The sequence below is a fragment of the Geotrypetes seraphini genome, chromosome 4, assembly GCF_902459505.1.
Source record: "Geotrypetes seraphini chromosome 4, aGeoSer1.1, whole genome shotgun sequence".
Classification (NCBI taxonomy): Eukaryota; Metazoa; Chordata; class Amphibia; order Gymnophiona; family Dermophiidae; genus Geotrypetes; species Geotrypetes seraphini.
This window is the reverse complement of record NC_047087.1, coordinates 294204570-294225823: the sequence shown is the minus strand read 5'-3', so window position 1 is coordinate 294225823 and position 21254 is coordinate 294204570. Positions and strand designations below refer to the sequence as shown.

The following is a 21254-nucleotide window of genomic DNA, read 5'->3' as shown; positions in this document are numbered from 1 at the left end:
GCCTGCTGTCCCTGGATAACAACTGTTACGGTAAGTAACATTGCTTTTTCACAGCAATTTCGTATCTGTCCAACCAAGGAGTTCCATAACTTAACTCCTGCACAACAGAAAGTCATTTTACTAGTCTCGACAAGTCTAGGATTCACAGATGTCTTCAGTAAAGCTAAATTCTCAGAACGCAAAGATCTTTTTGGTATATAGCTGAGTTTATTACTTTTAAGCAATTCTGGGATGTTTCCATACATAAATTGATGGTAAATCATCACTGCTTTATACTGGACTCTGAAGGCGACTGGAAGCTAATGCAATTTTTTAAGATATGGTGAAATATGATCATATTTAGACAAACCCATTATCAGATGTGCTGCTACATTTTGTATGACCTGCAATGCTCTACATCTTGCCTTTGTTATTCTAAGGTACAGAGCATTGCAGTAATCGAGCCTCGACAAAACCATGGTCTGAACAACAGTTCGAAAATCATATGGTACATTTGTGGAAAGCATGCCTGAATGGTCTTAATTACTTGCAAATTCATTGTCAGGCCAGAATCAAGTCTTACACCTAAAATATTATTTGAAAAAGGTGTAGATGAATTAAAAAATAAAACACAATATGACAATATAAAGCACAGTAAAAAGATTTCATCAGAATCATAAAATCCACAGTTTAAGTTAATTACCTGACTGCCGGTGCTGGAGTGTTTATGGTGCGAAGAGGAGGGTTTTCACTTTGTACGAATCTGGACAACCTTCCTGGGGAAAAACAAGCTCTACAGGAGGGACGGACTGCACCTGAGCACAGCGGGGACGAGGATGCTGGCACGAAACATCCAGACCAGCATAGACATGGCTTTAAACTGAGGACAAGGGGAAAGCCGACAGTCGATCTGACATCGACACATCGGACCAGAGTATCAAACAAGGATACTGAACAGGGAACAGGCGATAGAGAGCTCGAGACTGAGTGGACATTTTTTTGTAAATAAAACCAAGGATGCAATGCAGGGGCCTAAGGAACAAATGAAGCTAAAAAGCGGAAAAAGGAGGAAACAGTCGGAGCCAAAAATGGGGAAGCAGACTGAGGACGAAACAGACGCACCACAGGAGGAGGATGAGCGGAACGAGATTCAGGGACTGGCAGCCCATGAGGAGATCGGCAGGAGCACCAAACCACGAGGAAAACCAACAGAGAAGACTGAGGACGTCACAGACACACAACAGGAGGAGGATGACCGAGATGAAGCTCGGGGGCTGGTGAACCACAAGGAGGATTGCAGGAGACCCAAAACACGAAGAAAACCAAAAGAGAGGGCAAAAACCTGGGTCTTAAACTGCCTATACACAAATGCTAGGAGCCTAAGAGCCAAAATGGGTGAACTAGAAATCATTGCCAGCAAAAAGGACCTGGACATAATTGGAGTTACAGAAACGTGGTGGACTGAGGACAATCAGTGGGATGTGGCCATACCAGGGTACAAACTATACAGGAGAGACAGGACACATAAAAAGGGTGGAGGAATAGCGCTGTACATAAAAGACTCCATACCCTCAGCCAGGTTGGAAACAACAGTTCGGGCGGATGGCTTGGAATCACTATGGGTTAAGCTACAGGGAGGAACTGGGGCAGACATTAAATTGGGTCTGTACTACCGCCCACCTGGACAACCGGAAGAAATCGACCAGTACATGGAGGCTGAACTGAGGCAGGTATGCAGAAGCGGAAATGTGGTGGTGATGGGGGACTTCAACTATCCTGGGATAGACTGGAGTATTGGACACTCAAACTGCGCAAGGGAGACCAAATTCCTAGAGGTCACGAGGGACTGTTTCATGGAGCAACTGGTCACGGAACCAACACGGGGCGATGCCACTCTTGACCTAATCTTCAACGGACTAGGGGGGCAAGCAAAGGAGGTGGCGGTATTAGCCCCGCTAGGTAACAGCGATCACAACACGATCCAGTGCAGGCTAGAAATTGGATCATCAAAGGGGAAAAGAACCACAACGACGGCACTCAACTTCAAAAAAGGAAATTATGATGCCATGAGGGAAATGGTGGGAAAGAAACTCAAAGGCAACATAGGAAAGATGGAATCCGTAGAAAAAGCCTGGACCTTACTCAAGGGGTCTGTGCACGAAGCACAAAACCTGTACATCCCCAAGTTCAGGAAAGGGTGCAAAAAAAATAGAACAAAAAACCCAGTGTGGATAACAAATACAGTGAAGAAGGCGATAAGCGACAAAAAAGCATCATTCAGAAAATGGAAAAAAGACCAATCAGAGGAGAACCAAAAAGTGCACAAAGAACACCAGAAGGAGTGCCACCGACTGGTTAGAAAAGCAAAAAGGGAATACGAAGAGAGACTGGCAGAGGAAGCAACAAACTTCAAGTCTTTCTTCAGATACGTCAAGGGGAAGCAACCGGCAAGAGAAGAAGTGGGACCATTGGATGATGGAGATAGAAAGGGAGTAGTAAAAGAAGAGAAAGAGATAGCTGACAAGTTAAATGAGTTCTTCACGTCAGTCTTCACGAGGGAGAATACAACCAACATTCCGGAACCCGAGGAAATCGTAATAGGAGACCAAAATGATAAGCTGGTCAATTTAAAGGTAAGCCAAGAGGATGTACTCAAGCAGATAGACAGACTAAAAAGCGACAAATCGCCAGGTCCGGACGGCATTCACCCAAGGGTACTCAAGGAACTAAAAAACGAAATAGCGGAGCCACTCCGACAAATATGCAACCTATCCCTAAAAACCGGAGAGATCCCGGAGGACTGGAAAATAGCAAATGTCACGCCCATCTTCAAGAAGGGCTCAAGGGGCGACCCAGGGAACTACAGGCCGGTGAGCCTGACCTCAGTCCCGGGAAAGATGATGGAGGCACTGATTAAGGACAGCATCTGTGAATATATCGAAAACAATGTGCAGCTAAAACCGAGTCAGCATGGCTTCTGCAAGGGTAGGTCTTGCCTCACAAACTTATTGTACTTCTTTGAGGGGGTGAACAGCCAGGTGGATAAAGGGGAATCTATAGATATCATTTACCTCGACTTCCAAAAAGCCTTCGACAAGGTACCACACGAGAGACTGCTCAAAAAGATATGGAACCACGGGGTGCAAGGGGAGGTCCACCGATGGATCAAAAACTGGCTGGCAAACAGGAAACAGAGGGTTGGCGTAAAAGGCCACTACTCGGACTGGAAAGGGGTCACGAGCGGAGTTCCACAGGGGTCAGTGCTGGGACCGCTCCTGTTCAATATCTACATAAACGACCTAGAAGCGGGAACCAAGTGTGAGGTCATAAAATTTGCAGATGACACCAAACTATACAGCAGGGCTCAAACGAGGGAAGACTGCGAAGATCTCCAAAAGGATCTAACGCAGCTGGAAAAGTGGGCCGAAAAATGGCAAATGAGCTTCAACGTAGGGAAATGCAAGGTCATGCACGTGGGGAAAAAGAACCCGATGTTCACTTACAAAATGGGGGGAACACCACTAGGGGTCAGTAACCTGGAGAGAGACCTGGGAGTGATGGTAGACGCAACACTGAAGGCATCGGCGCAGTGCCCCACGGCCTCAAGGAAAGCTAACAGAATGTTGGGTATCATTAAGAAGGGTATCACGACCAGGACAAGGGAAGTCATCATGCCGCTGTATTGTGCAATGGTGCGGCCAGTACTGGTCGCCGCACCTCAAGAAGGACATGGCGGTACTAGAGGGAGTACAGAGAAGAGCGACTAAACTGATAAAGGGAATGGAAAATCTCCCATATACCGACAGATTAAAACAGCTAGGACTTTTCTCCCTGGAAAAGCGGAGACTTAGAGGAGACATGATAGAAACCTTCAAGTTCCTGAAAGGCATAGAAAAAGTAGACAGGGACAGATTTTTCAAATTAAGGGGCACCACAAGTACAAGGGGGCACTCGGAGAAACTGAAAGGGGACAGGTTTAGAACAAACGCTAGGAAGTTCTTCTTCACTCAGAGGGTGGTGGATAAATGGAACGCGCTTCCAGAGGCTGTGGTAGACAGGAACACATTAAATGGTTTCAAAGAAGGTTTGGATAGATTCCTAGAAGAAAAAGGGATTGAAGGGTATAGATAGATATAGACCACTGCTCAGGCAATGGGCTTGATGGGCCACCGCGGGAGCGGACCGCTGAGCAGGATGGACCTCTGGTCTGCCTCAGCAGAGGCAACTTCTTATGTTCTTATGTTCTTAAGCACCTCCTCCTGCCCGCTGTGCTCATTGCTGCTTACGTCTTGCTGATTTTTCAAATCCTCCTTGGCTCGGGTCTGAAAAAAATAACTCGATTCGTTCTAGTCTCCTCATTAGGTCAGTCTCTTCGAGTCTTGCTCTCGCAATCACCAGTATTGGGGCCTTGGGGTGCTGGGCGGCTCACTAAATATACCCTGTCTTCCTGCTTTAGCCTTGCCGACCAATCAGCAAGCAAGGCTCTCAGCTGTGTACGTGCATGCACAATCAGCAAGCAAGGCTGAGTTGACCGATCAATCAGCAAGCAAGGATGAGCTGTGTACGTGCTGAGTGGCGCCAGACTGGTCTCCTCATTAAATCTCAGCTGCATCGCCGGAATTTAGGTAGTCCTCAGGAACCTGTTTCCATCCCCGTGGGAGTCCTAAGGGCCAGGGAGGGGTTCCCGTGGGAGTCCCGTAGACATGAGGGGGGGGGGGGGGAAATCCTGCGGGATTCCTGTGATCCCCGTTCCCGTGCAGACCTGTTCTGCAGGAAATTTGTGAGTTGAGGTGCTTATCCTATCGTAAGGAATCGCATGCTGTTCTATAGGAAAGAGGATTATTGAGGTAGTGTGTGGATTATTGGGGAGTGTGTGGCACAGTGGATAAAGCTACCGCCTCAGCACCCTGGGGTTGTGGGTTCACTTAATCCCCCCATTGCCCCAGGTACATTAGGTAGATTGTGAGCCCACCAGGACAGACAGGGAAAAATGCTTGAGTACCTGAATAAATGAATGTAAACCATTCTGAGCTCCCCTGGGAGAACGGTATAGAAAATTGAATGAATGAATGAATGAATGAATAAAAGAACCCAACCCTTCCTTATAAAATAGGCTTAAATAAGGGCCTTTTTTTTTTTTGTTCTTAACATTGAGTTCCTGTTTATAAAATCATGCCCGTAATGGGCTTAATTTTGGACTGGATTTGCTTAGAAGTATGATCTGTATTATAATATTTTATGCATATATTGACTTGTGTTTGTCTAAAAAGAATAGATAAAGAATTAAAAATGCTCAATCTCTTACTCCAATAGAATGTTCTCTTTCTAAACCTATTTTGTCTGGAGTCTTGTAATCTACTTGTTCAAAGTATTGCATGATCCACTTCTTTAATAGCATTTCCATAGTTTTAAGATTGTATTTTTTCAGTTTTAATTTTATTGTTTTTATTGTAACCCACTTAGATGTGCAAATATTGATGGATATAATATTTTTAATTAATTAATTAATTAAACAGTTAGGGCTCCTTTTGCAAAGGTGCGTTAGCATTTTTAACGCAGGCACTGGATTAGCGCACGCTACCGCCTGCTCAAAAGGAACAGCATTTGCTGACTCTCCCTTCTCTAAAAATAATAGGTACCAGAAGATCTACAAATTTTTCAGTCATAGCACCCCAGCTTTGGAACAACTTACAAATCTATCTACGTGGAGAAACCTCATTAGAAAAATTTTAAAAGCACATTAAAATGCCAACTGTATAAAGACGCATTTGAGTCATAGATAGGATAATTCATCTATCATTAATCCCTGGCTCAAATACCTAATTTTAACCAGACCTAATGTATAGGTCACAATCTCCCCTATCCTCTTTTTTAGGCTTAGCCATATTTATAAAACATTCTTCATCACCCTCCTGATGTTGGTTTTTTCCTTAAATGTATTCTTACTTTCTTCAAAGATTGTAGTTCACCCCTCTTCCCTTTTGTATCGCTAATTACTTGTGTACATATTATTTCTATAGTTTTATTTTTGTCTCCTAATTTGAAATTGTCATATGAATTGAAGTATTTGATATTGCGTGTACAACAAACTTTTAATAAACTTGAAACTTGAGGTGGTAGCGGCTAACGCGCGGCAATTTAGCGCACGCTATTCCACGCATTAAGGCCCTAGCGTGGCTTTGTAAAAGGAGCCCTTAGTTAATCCCCCCTTTTTTTTTTTTTTACAAAACCATGCAAGAGGTTTTTAGCACCGGTCAGCACACAGAACTCTATGACTGTTGGACAGCGCCGAGCAATCAGGGTGCCTGCCAGCGCTAAAAACCTCTTGTGTGGTTTTGTAAAAGGGGGAGGGGGTTAGTTAGTGTTGTAAAACTATCAAAGTTTGACAGATCTGTACTTGCCGTCTCCGTCCTCAGATTGCAGTTTGCTTTAATGGATGACATTAAGGGCTGCTTTTACTAAGGTGAGCTAGAGTTTTTAGTGCGCGCTAAACAGAAAATACTAATGCAAGCTCTATGGAGGCGTTAGCATCTAGCGCGCGTGTTAAAAACCGCTAGCGCACCTTAGTAAACAGAGCCCTAACAGTAATGCAGCAGTTTTTGTTGCCTTTTAGGAACCAGTGTTCAAAAGTGCTGTTCTGTGAAAATGACGATGTGATGATATCGAATATGTTCGATATTATCACGAATTGGATATACGGTAGTTCTCTATCGTTGTTTCTGTAGAAAGACCACAAGTCTATGAATGTAGGAGCAATGATAATAGTTGTCCAATTGTTGAATTTAATTATGAAAACAGTAGCAGTTTATTTAGGCCACCAAGTGGCAAGCTGTGTAAAACCCATGGACTTCTTGAAGGCCATTCTCTGTGTAGGCATTGTTGCCCGGCATGGAAAGTCAAGCTGTTTCTCTTAATCTGAGACTATTGTTTCTGATTATATCAGGGTTTGTTATCAATCCTACGCAAACTGAAAAGTGTTCCAGATCAGGAAGTACGAATCCTCCTCCTAGGGTTGGATAATGCTGGGAAAACCACACTGCTGAAACAACTAGCTTCAGAAGACATTAGTCACATCACACCTACCCAGGTGAGTGAGTTCCTGCTACCTGCAAAAGCTGTATTTTTATCGTTTTCTCTGCAATCCACAAAATAATTCCATGTTTTGAAGAATCTGCTACAAACAAAACTAAAATATGGAACATTTTAACTAGTTTTCCTTTATTGCATAGATTATTTTTTTGTTCTAGGGCAGCATGATCGTAAATATATTTTCTAAAGACTCTTAATACTTGGCATCTATTTTTCTCTAATTCACAATCCTATTACTCCTGGCAGATTTTTGCGCACAAAATTTCAAAGTTCTGCGCACAAAATGAGCAAATTCTACAAAATTCTGTAAGTGTATTTGTTAAAATTTAAATAAATATTTTTGCTAATTATTATCCACATTCCATTTAAAATAAAATGTTTTTCTTCTACCTTTCTTGTCTGGATGTTTTATTTTTCTATCATGTTGGTTCTAGTTTCTTTTTTCTGCTTTCCTGTTGTCTGCAAATTCTCCTTCGGAAGTAGCTGTTATCCATTTGTCTTTTCTACTCTCTCCTGTCTATTCCTTTACTACACCTGCCTCAGACATTTTAGCTCTTTTCTGTCTCTTTCTTACCCTTCTCTTTTTCACTTTTCAGCTTCCTATCAAATTTCCAACTTCTCTCCCATTCCCCATCTCATTCCTTCCTCAGCCCTCCATTCCCTTTCATCTTCAATGTACCTCCATTACCATATTTCTATCCTCTGTTATATCTATCCTCTCATCTGTTTCCTTGCCACCCTCTCCCCCTAAGGGTTCTACCATTCTCTGCATCTTCCTTCCTCCACCCTTATAACCCAGCATCTGCTCTCTCTTCCTTCTCAGATTTCTCATGGGGTTCCACAAGGATCTATTCTTTCACCTTTGCTTTTTAATATTTTTCTAGCACCACTAATGACATTATGCCGATCCATAGGATTTCATGTTTTTGCCTATGCCGATGATATACAATTATTGCACCCCTTAAATAACAATAACATAAGTGAAATTTCGGTCATTAACGGAAAACTTGATCAAGTTCATCATTGGCTAGATAAAAACAGACTGGCCCTCAATATCAAAAAAACTAATGTTATGCTATTTCCTTGGAAGGATAGTTTTCCTCTTGTTTCTCCAATTTCAATTCATAACACTCCCCTACAATTAGTTAAAAATGCAAAAATTTTAGGAGTAATTTTTGATAATAAACTCAATTATCATGATCATATTAGTAACATTGTGAAAACTACCTTTTATAGGTTGCGTAAAATTCGTTCCATCTCTAAATTTCTCTGTCCCAAGGCACTTACTATATTGATTCACTCTTTGGTGATGTCTAAAATTGATTACTGCAATTCTTTATTCAAAGGAATTGCGCTATATGAAATCAAACGACTACAAATTATACAAAATACAGCTATAAAATTAATAACTAAGTCTAAAAAATTTGATCATGTAACACCTCTCCTCAAAAAGGCTCATTGGCTTCCTGTTATTCATAGAATCACTTATAAGTTATGCATAATTATTTTTAAAACTCTAAACAATAAAACCCCTGCATTTTTATTTAGGTTACTTATTCCATATTCTGCAAAGAGAATTCTACGATCTAGCGAACAAAATCTGCTATCTATTCCTTCATTAAAAATTATTAATACAAGGAGACAATTTATTTTTTCATGTACAGCACCACAGACTTGGAACGCCCTCCCTATTTTTTTACGGGAGGAGAAAGAGTTTGGGAAATTTAAAACCGAATTAAAAACCTTCCTTTTTAAAGATGCATTTTCAACATAATTTTATTATTGGAGTATTATATTTTACTTTTGTTATACCTGTGTTACCTATTTCCCTTTTGTATTTTCCCTCAATGTTTCTTCTTTACTTTATGAATTGTATTTCATCCCTCCTTTCCTTATGTTTAGTAATGTTAAAATTAAGAGCAATTTACCGCTATTTAAGTATTTGTTTGTATTGTATTGTTTTCTAAGAATTGTAAATTTTATAGTGTACATCGCTTAGAATGTTTGATTAAGCGATTAATCAAGTCACCTAATAAACTTGAAACTTGAAACTTCCCTCCCTACCCTTGTAGCCTGATATCTCCCTATCTCTTCCCTGCGGAACTCTCCCCCATGGTCCAGCATTTCTCCCACTCTGTTCCCTCACTCCCATTTCCAGGCATTTCTCCATCACTTCATTCTGCTTCTAGATCCAAAATCTCCCTCCTTCTCCCCCTCCTGTGTATCTCATCCACCCCCATGTCTAACACCTCGCTCTCTCCCTTCTTTGTCTCTTGTGCTAAATCTCTATCCCTCTCCATGCACTATTTTCATGCTGACACAGTCGAGATTCTGCGCAGGAAAAGGGAATTCTGCGTGAGTTTGCAATTCTGTGGAAATTCTGCATTGCATAGTCATGCAGAATTCCACCAGAAGCATCCTATGGTCCAGTAAATTTCTCTTGTTGCTTTTGGAATTCCAGTCAAGAGCCCAACTGCATCTGTAGCTATCTTGAGGTGCTGAAGTGGAGGGAGGGTCCCATTTTAATTGCTTACCCATCAACCTCAGTCATTGCAATGAGAACCCTTTGGTTGAGAGGGATACACTAAAGCTTCCTCCGGAATCTGGCACAAGTTTTTCCTTGAATCAGTCAGGGGGTGTCACTTTCAAATCAGTTTGGACTGTTCTCCGAGAGGGCTTGTGACCACCATGCGGTATATAAAGTTTTTAATAAACATAAACACTGTCACTGTAACATCCCCAAACCCTGTCAACCTGAAGAACGGAAGATGGATTCAGAAATTAAATCTGATATCGTTACTGGAGAGCTCTGGTAGTATTTACTGAGCACTTCAGAACTGCTACATATAAGGCCTGTCTCTGGCTGCATTAGCAAAGGCAAAGCAGAGCCAGCCTTTGAACACACAGTATGTGGATTTAAGTGGGCACAGTCGCCATTGCTTTTGCTGCTTCTTTCTTCTTCCAAAGTGGCAGATAAGAAGAGGGACTGCAATAGACTAATGTTTCATGTATTCTCTTCTGTTCCAGGGCTTTAATATTAAAAGTGTGCAGTCTCAGGGTTTTAAATTGAATGTGTGGGATATTGGAGGACAAAGGAAGATTAGGCCGTACTGGAGAAACTATTTTGAAAATACCGATGTGCTTGTAAGTATTCTGTCCCTTTCTAAACTGTGCTTCATTTAAGGGGAAGATTTGCGTGATAAAAAGTGATATTAAAAGATTATCATCGGAAACACCTCCTTCAGTAAAAAGGAAAGAGCTTTTTATTTTGTCAACCGGGCTTAGCATTGCATATGGATATATTGTAGAATCATTTCAAGTAACATTCATGCTTTTCACAGCCAGATGTTGAAGAGTGATATATTTTATTTTTAGAACTCAATTTTTAACATTCAATTCACCATATAGTTTCACCTTAGCCACTTTGAGGGGCATAATCAAAAAAACCGTCTAAGTCCCCTTTTGGCATAAGTCCTTAAACGTTCAAAGCAGAAGCAAGGAAAATGTCCATAACCAAAACAAACGTCCTTGTTTTGATTATGGCCTGTCTCTACTAAACGCCCAGATCACCACTACGTCTACAAGTACACTCCCACGACATCTACACTTTTTGCCCTTAATGAACCAAAAAAACACCTAAGCCCCAAACGTCCAGCAGAAGGGCTTTCAGGCGAAGGAGGAACCAGTCCTTCGCCTAAAAGCTGGATTCTGTAACCGGTGTCTGTCAAAAACAACACCGGTTACAGAATCCCCCCCCCCCACAACGATCCAGGCAGGAGGGAGCCCAAGCCCTCTTGCCCTGTTGAACTGCGACCCCCCCCCAATGACATCGGGGCAAAAAGGGAGCCCAAGCCCTCTTGCCCCTCGAACCGCGACCCCCCCCCAGACTCGATATGGCCAGGAGGGAGGCCAAGCCCTCCTGGCCCCGGCGACCCCCCCCTCCGACACAAACAGGCCAGGAGAGAGCCCAAGCTCTCCTGGCCCCGGCGACTCCCCCGACTGGATTGGGCCAGGATGGAGCCCAAGCCCTCCTGGCCCCGGCGACCCCCCACCCCCCACTATAATACGGCAGGAGGGATCCCAGGCCCTCCTGCCCTCGACACAACCCCCCTCCCCCAACGACTGCCCCCCAGAACCCCCGATTGCCCCCCCCAGCCAACCCGCGACCCCCCCGGCTGACCCCATGACCCCCCCCAACCCCACCCCTACCCCGTACCTTTAACGTTGGCCAGATGTACGGGTGCCAAGCCCGCCCGTCCGGCAGGCCAGCCGGGTCCAGAATGGGGCCGTATTGGCCCAGGCGGCAGAAACCTTGCCCACAAGTGGGGCATGAGAAGCCTGGGCCAATCAGAATAGGTCCGGGAGCCTTAGGCTCCTCCTGTGGGCGGGGCCTTAAGCACATGGGCCAGGTTGCCCCAATATCATCGGGGAGTGATGTATCGCGGCAGGAGAGATTGGCCATCTCTCCTGCCACGATGCGATCACTTCTGTACCCGAACTGCCACAACCCGCGGCAGGAGAGATTGGGCATCTCTCCTGCCACGGGTTGCGGCAGTTCGGGTAGAGGGGTGATCACATCGTGGTAGGGGAGATGAGGCATCTCTCCTGCCGCGATGGTTGCGGTGGGTAGGTTGCCGGGCCGCTGAACTGATCGCGCCAGCGGCCATCAACTCAGCGGCCCCTTTTTCAGCACTTAGACCTGGTTTGACTTTGTCTAAGTCAAAAAGATTTAAGAGCCGACTAGGCAACCTGTCAAATGTTTTGGTTATATGTTTTGTACGCCTAGGTGTAGGTCGGCCCACTTCCCGCCCGCCCTTTCCCCTCCTCTAAACACGCCTCTTTTCTTTCTGTGCGTCTAGAGGCAGGGGAAAGGCCTAAGCTGGTTTTAGATATGTCTAAAAACCAGCTTTGGTTAGGGGTACTTGGACGATCAGGCTTTTTGATCGTCCAAGTAGCCATTTAGGACACTTTTTAGACATTTTTTTTGTTTGTTTTATTATGAACCCCTTAGTCTTTTAATTCTTGTTGAGATATATTTGTTTGACATTTAGTATACGATGAGAGAGATTATAATTAAGTGAGCACTTCCATTTTATGTAGTATGTTATGTAGTATAACATTTTATGAGATCACCCTTAATTACAAAGCAAATCATGGCAATTTGTAATTGGTAGATGTTCCAGAAAAGCTGTAAGCATAGTGCATAATGTGGATACCGCTCATCACTGAACTAAACTAAACCTTAGGTTTATATACCACGCCATCTCCACAAGCGTAGAGCTCGGCACGGTTTACAGGGTTAGGTTGAAAAGGAGCTACAATGAAGGGTTATAGGAAAGGAGCTAGGAAGATAAAGAGGGACAGGGTACCAAAGAGCGGGAGGTGTTAGATTTTTGAAAAGAGCCAAGTTTTCAGGTGTTTGCGGAAAGATTGGAGGGAGTTTGAAATTCTGAGCGGGGATGTGAGGTTGTTCCAGAGTTCTGTGGTTCTAAAGGGGAGGGATGTTCCTAGTTTTCCTACGCGGGTATACCTTTTGCAGAGGGGAATGATAGTTTCAGTTTTTGAGAGGATCTAGTGGAATTAGGGTTAAAGGAGTTCCAGAAGAGAGGGATAACGGGAGGGAGGATGCCATGTAGGAACTTGAAAGCTAAACAGGCACATTTAAAGAGGACTCTGGAGTGAACTGGGAGCCAGTGAAGTTTGGACAGGAGTGGAGAGACGTGGTCGAACTTGCCTTTAGCGAAAATAAGCTTGGCCGCGGCATTATGGATTAGCTGAAGTCTATGGAGTTTTTTTTTAGTTAGGCTTAAATAGATGGAGTTGCAGTAATCCAGTCTAGAGAGAATGGTGGATTGAACAAGGACGACGAAGTGAGAATGATGAAAGTACGATCTCACTTTCCTCAGCATATGAAGACTAAAGAAACATTTTTTTACCAAGAAGTTGAAGTGTTCATTGAAGGAGAGAGAGGAGTCTATGATGATGCCAAGGACTTTGCTTGAAAACTCAAGCTGAAGAGTGGAGCCGGAAGATAATGGGATGGAGATGGGTAAATGACCTAATATTGGGCCAAGCCAAAGTAGTTTTGTTTTGGACTCGTTCAATTTCATTTGTACAGAATGTGCCCAGGATTGAAGGTTCATTATACATGCGGATATGTTCTCAGTGAGGTTAGTGAGGTTCGAGTCGGTCTCAAGGAGGATGAGGATATCGTCAGCATAGGTATAGAGAGTTTCCAGGGGGGATAGATGAAGGAGTTTCAAAGAGGACATGTAAATATTAAAAAGGATAGGAGAGAGGGGTGAGCCTTGCGGAACTCCACATATCAGCTTCCAGGGAGGGGATGAGGTACCGTTTATGTTAATGGTGTAGGAGCGTAAGCGTAGGAATTTCGAGAACCAGTCTAGGACTGTGGAACTTATGCCTATTTCAGAGAGTTGGAAGATTAGGATTTCATGATGGACGACGTCGAAATCTGCGGAGAGGTCGAATTGTAGAAGTACAGCGAATTTGTTGCGAGAATGAAGTTGTTGTACCTTAGAGATTAGTGAGGCTAATAGGGATTCGGTGCTGAAGTTGGGTCTGAAGCCGAATTGGTGGGGTAGGAGAATAGAGAATCTTTCTAGGTAGGATGAGAGTTGAGTGAATATGATGGATTCTAACATCTTGGTTAGCAGAGGGATATTTGCTATTGGACGGTAATTGGAGGGAATAGAGGGGTCAAGGTCGGTCTTTTTCAGTAGAGGGGTTAGTACAATATGTCTCATTTCGGAGGAGAAAAGGCCCGATGTTAGAGCAGCGTTTATATGTTTGGTGAGGGAAGCGATGGCCTGTGTAGAGATATTCTCGAATAGGTAGGAGGGGAAAGGATCCAAGGTACATTTGCAAGTTTTTAGTTTGAGGCAGAGTTTGGAGACTTGCAATTCGGAAACAAGCTCAAAAACGGTCCAGGATCTGTCGGCTGGAATGGGATTGGAGACAGGTAGGGAAGGGTTGAGGTCAGTAGAGATTAGGGAGTTGTAGAAGACTGTAGGCGGGAAGGAGCATCTTAGGGTGGTAACCTTTTCATTGAAGAATTTTGCAAGGGCATCTGCTGATAGAGACAAGGGAAGCAAGGATGGGTCCTTTTTTGTAGTTAAGGAGCGCCAAATGTTAAACAACGCACTGATCTGGTTGTTGGATCTGGAGATTTTATCTCCGAAGAAATTCTTCCTGGCTTTTTTTAGTAATGAATTGTAAAATTTAATATTGACCCTCCAGGCCTGTCTATCTGAGGGGATTTAGATTTTTTCCATTTGTGCTCCAAAGTGCAACATTTCTGTTTCAGCTCTCTATAGAGCGGTAGATACCAAGGAGCCTTTCGGGGGTAGGAGATGGTTTTTGTGGATATTGGAGCGAGGGAGTGATAGATGGATTCGGACAGGGAGATCCAATTGCACCAGCAGGATTCAGAGTCTGTAGGCTTAGGATTGGAGGAGAGTTGGTTAAGAAATTTGGACCAGAAAAAATTACTCGAAATTTTCTTGCGGAAGGTTATTGAATGGGAGGAATGGGATGGAGATTCAAGATGTGACATGAAAATGGGGAGGCAAGTAGCCCCTAAGAAGTGGTCAGACCAAGGGACTTGTTCCCAACGGGTGTCATCGGTTGAAGTTTTGAAGGCAGTAAGGTCGAGGAAAGTGGTGAAGTCTAGTGTTTGTCCTTTTGCTTGGGTTGGAGAAGAGGTAGGTGAGGGGAAACCTAGAAAGGTAAGGAAGTTGTTAAATTCGATCGTGTCCTTGCTGTTGGTGTCATCAAGGTGGAGATTAATATCACCAACAATCAGTAGTCTTTGAAATTTAAGAAAGGCGTTTGTTATAGCCTCAAAGATGAGATTGGAGGAGTTGTTCCAAAGGGTGGGTGGGCAGTATAGTAATAAGATGCCCAATGGGTGAGTGCGGAGTTCATCATTGACAGAGACAAGCATATATTCTAGAGAGGCGTGAGTGCCCTTCTCGAGGAGCTGGACGTCAAAGAAAGATTTGTAGAGCAGTGCCAGTCCGCCTCCTTTTTGGTTGGATCTGGGGGAGAAGAGGCCTTGATAACCATGGGGGAGGAGTTGGTTTTGTGTAAAAAGATCATCTTTGGCGATCCATGATTCCGTGATGCACAGGAATCCAGGGTCAAACTCATCTAGAAGGTCCTTCAAGATTTGGGTCTTATTGCATGCTGATCTGGCATTGCAATAAAGAGTCGGGACTGGGGTGAGAGAGTCAGAGACAGCATTGGGAAGATTGGCTGGGGGCAGGGGCTTTAGTGAGTTTAGGTTGACTTTTCGGAGATTTTTCTTGAAAGGGGGAATTCTGGTGCGTATCAGCATGGGGATTCTGAGGCCAGGGCAAATATTATTGGTGTTTGGTGGGTCGAGTAGGTTGGGGGAGGGGGGTATCAGACAGAGGGAAGAATAGAGAGGTGAGCAGAATAGGAAGAGAAGGAATCAGAAGAAAGGATTCATGGTGGGGTTAGGGCCGGATGATTGGTGTGTGAAAGTCTGCAGCAGGGGGGGATTAGTGTTAGCTAAGGAAGGGGCAGGGGACTTAATTAGGCTGGCTGAGTGCATAGTCAATAGTAGGGAAGAAAGGCGAAACCTTTGGCAGTAATAAAGTTTGGCACTGAACAAAAGCACAGACAGTAATAAACTTAGGCAACTAAAACAAGAACATGGACAATAATAAAAAATATGGAGCTAAAACAAGAGTAAAGACAGTAATAAAATTTGGCCCCCAGTGGATCTCGATAAGCCAAGGAGGGGGAGGGCGGTGAGTTAGTCAAAAAGGAGCCCCGTTGGTTTGAGCGTCAGACTGCAGCTTTCAACTGTCGGCTCTCCCCTGCTGGAACGGGGGAGGGGTGTAGATGATGATAGGTGCCCTGCTGGAAAGGGCTCCCGATCTGGCCACTAGTGAAACTGGCAGTTGGTACCGAGCACCGTCAGCACTGCTCCTCTTGTAATTCTCTCCCTTGCTGGAACGGGGGAGGGGTGAAGATGATGCTAGGTGCCCTGCTGGAAAGGGCTCCCGATCTGACCACTAGTGAAACCTTTAAGTCTAATAATTGATGTTCAGAAGAGGGAGCTCAACTGCTAGGCAGCCATCCACCAAGCCTCCAAGTTCCGGAATCTATACAGCCAATTATGACTTCATTGAAATAAATAGAAGTACCGTATATACTCGAATATAGAATGAGATTTTTGAGCCAAAGAAATGGCCCCAAAATGGGGGTCTTGTCCTATATTCGGGTCATCACCCAACCCCCCTCCCCGACTTGATGCAGGTCTCTGATAGGCCGGGACAGGAGGGATCCCTCTTGTCTCCCGGCCCGACCGATACTAATCATTTTTTTACCCCCCATCCCACTTCGTACCTTTTCTGTTATCCCTAGTGGTTCAGTGGTGTATTGGCAGGACTGCGCTCCTGCCCTGCGCACCACCTTCCGGGCTCGGGGCTCATGGCACCCAGGTACATAAGAGCAAGCTTCTCAAGCTCCTGCGCGGCCCTGCGTCACTCCTTGAATGGCTGCCGCCAGTTCTTGCGGGACCTGGTGGCATCCATTCAGCAAGCGGTGCAGGGCCACGCAGGAGCTTGAGAAGCTTGCTCCTGCGTGACTGTGCACCGTGAGCCCTGAGCCCAGAGGGAGATATGCGGGGCAGGAGCGCGGTCCTGCCCATACACTGCTGGACCACCAGGGATAACAGAAAAGGTATGAAGGGGGAAGGGGTTAAAAAAAATTATTTGTATTGGCTGGGACGGGAGACGGGAGGGATCTCTCGTGTTCCGGCCTACCTCTAGACCACAAGAGGTGGAAGAGGAGGTGGGACAGGTTGCAGAGCTTGGCAGGGAGGGGGGACAGGGTGAAGTGCAGAGCCTGGCAAGTAGTGAGGGGGGCTGGCTGCATAGCCTGGTAGGGCAGGGCTGGAAGGGAGCTGGGTGCAGAGCTTTGCAGGGCAGGGAGGGAAGGGGGCTGGATGCAGAGTCTGGTAGGGAAGGGGGCTGGGGGCAGATCCTGGCAGGGCATGGCACTTGAATATTAAGTCCCTGTCTTATATTCGAGTCAACTAATTTTCCTCCTTTTGGGGGAAAATGTGGGTCTTGACTTATATTCGGATCAACTTAGATTTGAATATATTCAGTACATAGTACAAGTTGCTGCATTGGTGCTAGAGAAGACTCTCTGCAGAAAGGAATGTGCAGAACTGATGTTTAACCTGAGCCTTTGGGCCAAGTAATTCTCTTCTTAATCTTCACATCTTACAGACAGGGCATTTTACCGAGGTTCAGTAATTATTATTCATATTCTTATTATTGAGGAGTAGCATAATGAAGCAGTGGACCGAGAACCAAGGAAGTCAAGGTTCAGATTTCACTGACATTCCTTGTGATTTTGGTCAAGTCACGTAAACCTGCAATGCATCAAGTACAAGCTTAGATTGTAGTTCTTTGGGGACAAGAAAATACCTGCTGTACATAAATTTAACATGCCTTGAACAAGAATGAATTAAAATCCAAATTCAAAGTATTACAGATCTGTCAAGTTACCCAGTTTCAAGAGGAGGATTTTTTGGCTGCTTCTGGTTTTAAAATCTACATTCCAAGTAGTGACATTTGTAGTCCTTGATCCTACCCTTTGAAATCAGTGCTTTAGAACAGTGTTTTCCCAAGTCAGTCCCAGAGTACCACTTTACCAGTCAGGTTTTCAGTATATCCGCAATGAATATGCATGATAGATTTGAATGTAATGGAGGCAGTGTAGTCATGCATATTCGTTGCGGATATCCTGAAAACCTGACTGGCAAGGGGGTACTCCAGAACTGACTTGGGAAACGCTGCTATAGGTGGAGGAGTGGCCTGATGCAGTGTCCTGAGAATCAGGGGAACTGGGTTTGGTTCCCACTGCAACTCCTTGTGACTTTGGTCAAATCCCTTAACTCTCAGTTGCGTCAGGCACAAAATTAAGTGCGATCGACACTTTATTCCCGAACCTTTGGGTAGCCAACCCGTTCTCAAGAGAATTCTTGTAGAAAGCCTCAGTAGCACCATTTTACTCCGCCTCCCTTCTCTCTGGGCTGTCCTCCAATTCCTCAGTTGTCTCTCTACAAGCGAGATGGCATGAGTCTGTCTTTTCTGCTCATGTTTATTTTTAAAGTAAATTTGTTTTTTGCTCCATTTGCAAGGTTTTTTTCGGTGCTACAGAGGGCCCAATCTTGGGGCATCTCTGGCTGTAGGTGAATGCAGATTCTAAGGTTCCAAGGGGCAGACTGCTTTGCAGTACACCAACTTGGACAGCCTGCACTAACAGTTCGGAAGCTCAATGGCCGATCCCTTGGGAGCACAACTCGCCCTTGAGCATAGGCTGAGTGACTCCATGGTGTTTTATTCAGGATCGGGGCCAACTGCTTAACCCCCCCCCTTCACAATTGTCTGCGTGTGCAAGGTCCGGAGGAAGTTGAGGTTTGTTGGGCCTGAAAGGCAGTCTGAAGAGACATGCAGTATGGATTCCAGGGTTATTGAGGCAGAAGTTCTCTCTCTAAACTGTCTGCAGCTTCAGCACTTGCAGCTCCCAGCACACAGCATGACACATTGAGTAAGTAGCAGGCTGACAACCTGAAAATCAAAATCGGGGTTTATTTTTAAGCAGTTTTTTGGGGGTTCTAAGGTTAGAGCTGAGGAAAGTAAGATCATATTTTCGCCAACAACATTTCGCCTCCTTGTCCAATCCATCATCCTCTCCAAATTAGACTACTGCAATGCCATCTACTTAAGCCTATCAAAAAAAAGTCTTCAAAGACTCCAGCTAATCCAGAATACTGCAGCCAAGTTGATCTTTGCAAAACGCAAGTCTGACCATGTCTCCCCACTCCTAGCCAAACTTCACTGGCTCCCAGTGATTTCCAGAATCCATTTTAAATGCTCCTGCCTGGCTTTTAAGATCATTCACGGCATCCTTCCTCCCTTAATCCCACTATTTTATAACTCCTCGAGTCCTGACTCTACCAGATCCGCCCAAAGGTATAAATTATCCTTCTCCTCTCTATACGGTATTCGCTATGCAGGCAAACTGGGAAAATCCCTTCTCTTCAGAATCACAGGTCTTTGGAACGACCTTACTACCCCGCTGCGGAACCTGGGCTCCCTCCAATTATTCCGCAAGCAACTGAAAACCTGGCTTTTCACTAAAATGTAATTCTATCCCCCCTTACTCTTCTCTTCTATATATAAGTTCATGTAAACCTTTTTTTTCCTTCTTTTCCTATATTTTAAGTTCTTGTAAACTGTGCCGAACTCCACAACATCCGTGGAGATGATGCGGTATATAAACTTAAGGTTTAGTTTAGTTTAATTTAGAGCCAGGGTCCTCCACCTCTAAAATCCCCAAATCACTAGTTTTTGGACCCCGGTGTAGCTCCCCGGACCATTTTTTGTGCTAAAATTGTTGCTGCGGTGGCCATCTTGAATTTCCTGATTTAAATTAAAAGCCTTTCTCTACCTCAAAACACCTTGATTTTGCTCAAAAACAGGTGTGATGGACTTCTGAGGCCAGGATACATTGGCTTCATGCCAGATTTGTGTTGGATGGCCATCTGAGGATCATCTATGTCCCTCATGCCACACTGCACGTGGGGGCAGGGGGCAGGAACCATTGGCTTAGCCTCCTCTAATCCCTTGGGGGGTGTTAGTACCCAGATACTGAGAGGGCCAGGTAAAAAGTCCAGGTTCAAGCTGGAGAACAGTGCAAGTGCATCCTCGGCGAAGCGCAGACATGCCATTGTTGTAAAACCCCAGAAGGGAGCTCATGAGTACCTACAGAGGCTGTCTGGACGTCCTGGACAGGGGTTTCACCCTGAATTCATCAATATGACCTGCATGGAGCCCTTGGGGATCGCATCCATGCTGGCATTGGGGGTTTCCCCCCTGAAAAGCACAATTTCCTAGCAACAGTGTCATGTGTAGGGCGGGGAGGTCCAGTCTTAGGAAGACAGGGACAAAGAATGCCTTTACTGTCCCAGTCAGGGTGCTTTGTAGCAGGAGATGCTGCTTCATCTCTAAGGGGGCCAGATCTGGATCTGGTGGAGGCCCTTGATCTCAGAGAGGACCCAACTGTGCATAGGCTGTGTTAAGCCCTCAGTGCTTTTGGAGGTGACCATGGAGTCCCTCCAGGAATTAAAGATAGAGACTCTGCAGTCCTCTGCTACACAGTGTTTGCTTATGAGCAGCACAAAAGCTGTTTCCCCTCTTATCAAAACACTACAAAAATGCTAACAGACCATTGGGAGGTCCCAGAGGGGTCCCTGTGGGTGGCCAAAGTCATGGCAAAGCTCTATCCAATGGATGCTGAGTTTAATCAGCTCTTTGTTCCACTGAAAATGGATTCCCTGGTGGCGCAGGTCACTAAGCCTAACTCCTTTCCCTGTGAAGGTGGTGGGGTATTAATAATAACAGCTTATATACCGCAATACCGTGAAGTTCTATGCGGTTTACAAAGATTAAGCAAAGGTACAAATTGATTGACTTTAAGAGGGGAGGAAGAAAGAGGGTTAATAGGACAGGAAATCCATTTTTGAGGAGAGAGTGATCAATAGAACAAGTTAATCGCTATAGAGGGGAGAGAGAAGAGAGGATCAGTTGTCTAGATACTTTAGGAATAGGTGTGTTTTCAGACGTTTCCTAAATTCCTCATAAGTAGTGGGCGAAAGCAATTGTTCTAGGTCTTTACCCCATGATGCTGCTTGGTGCGAGAGAAGATGTTCATGGTGTTTTTTCAGTTTACAACCTCTCACTGGGGGGGGGGGGAAACGAAGTTGGAATGTGAGCTTCTCTTGTGTCTATTGGCTGAGAAGACGAAAAGGTCAGTTATATATTTAGGGGCAAGTCCGTGTAGTGCTTTGAAGCAGAAGCAGACAAATTTAAACTTTACGCGCGCCTCCATTGGCAGCCAGGACAACATGCTGGATTTTGTGCATAAGAAACTGTTAGAAGCCGCAGCCTCAGGTCTAAAAGTAGCAGCAGCATTGTCATTTGTCTCCTGGGCTTGCCACTCCTAGTTGCGCCATGATAGGTTATAGGGATAGGATTAGAGGATTAGAAGCAGTTACAAAACTAGACAGGGACACTGTTCAGGCAATTAGGCTTGATGGGCCGCCGCGGGAGCGGACC

At 44.8% G+C, this 21254-nt stretch overlaps 1 protein-coding gene across 2 annotated transcripts in view; it reads left to right on the top strand.

Annotated features, from left to right (window-relative positions):
- The window catches only part of ARL3 (ADP ribosylation factor like GTPase 3), a 93434-nt gene that overhangs the window by 46292 nt on the left and 25888 nt on the right, over window positions 1–21254 (top strand). For both annotated transcript variants that reach the window (XM_033941113.1, XM_033941114.1), the window contains exons 2-3: window positions 6923–7066; window positions 10096–10212. In XM_033941113.1, the coding sequence (XP_033797004.1) occupies window positions 6923–7066; window positions 10096–10212 (261 nt within the window). The remainder of the gene's footprint in view (window positions 1–6922; window positions 7067–10095; window positions 10213–21254) is intronic.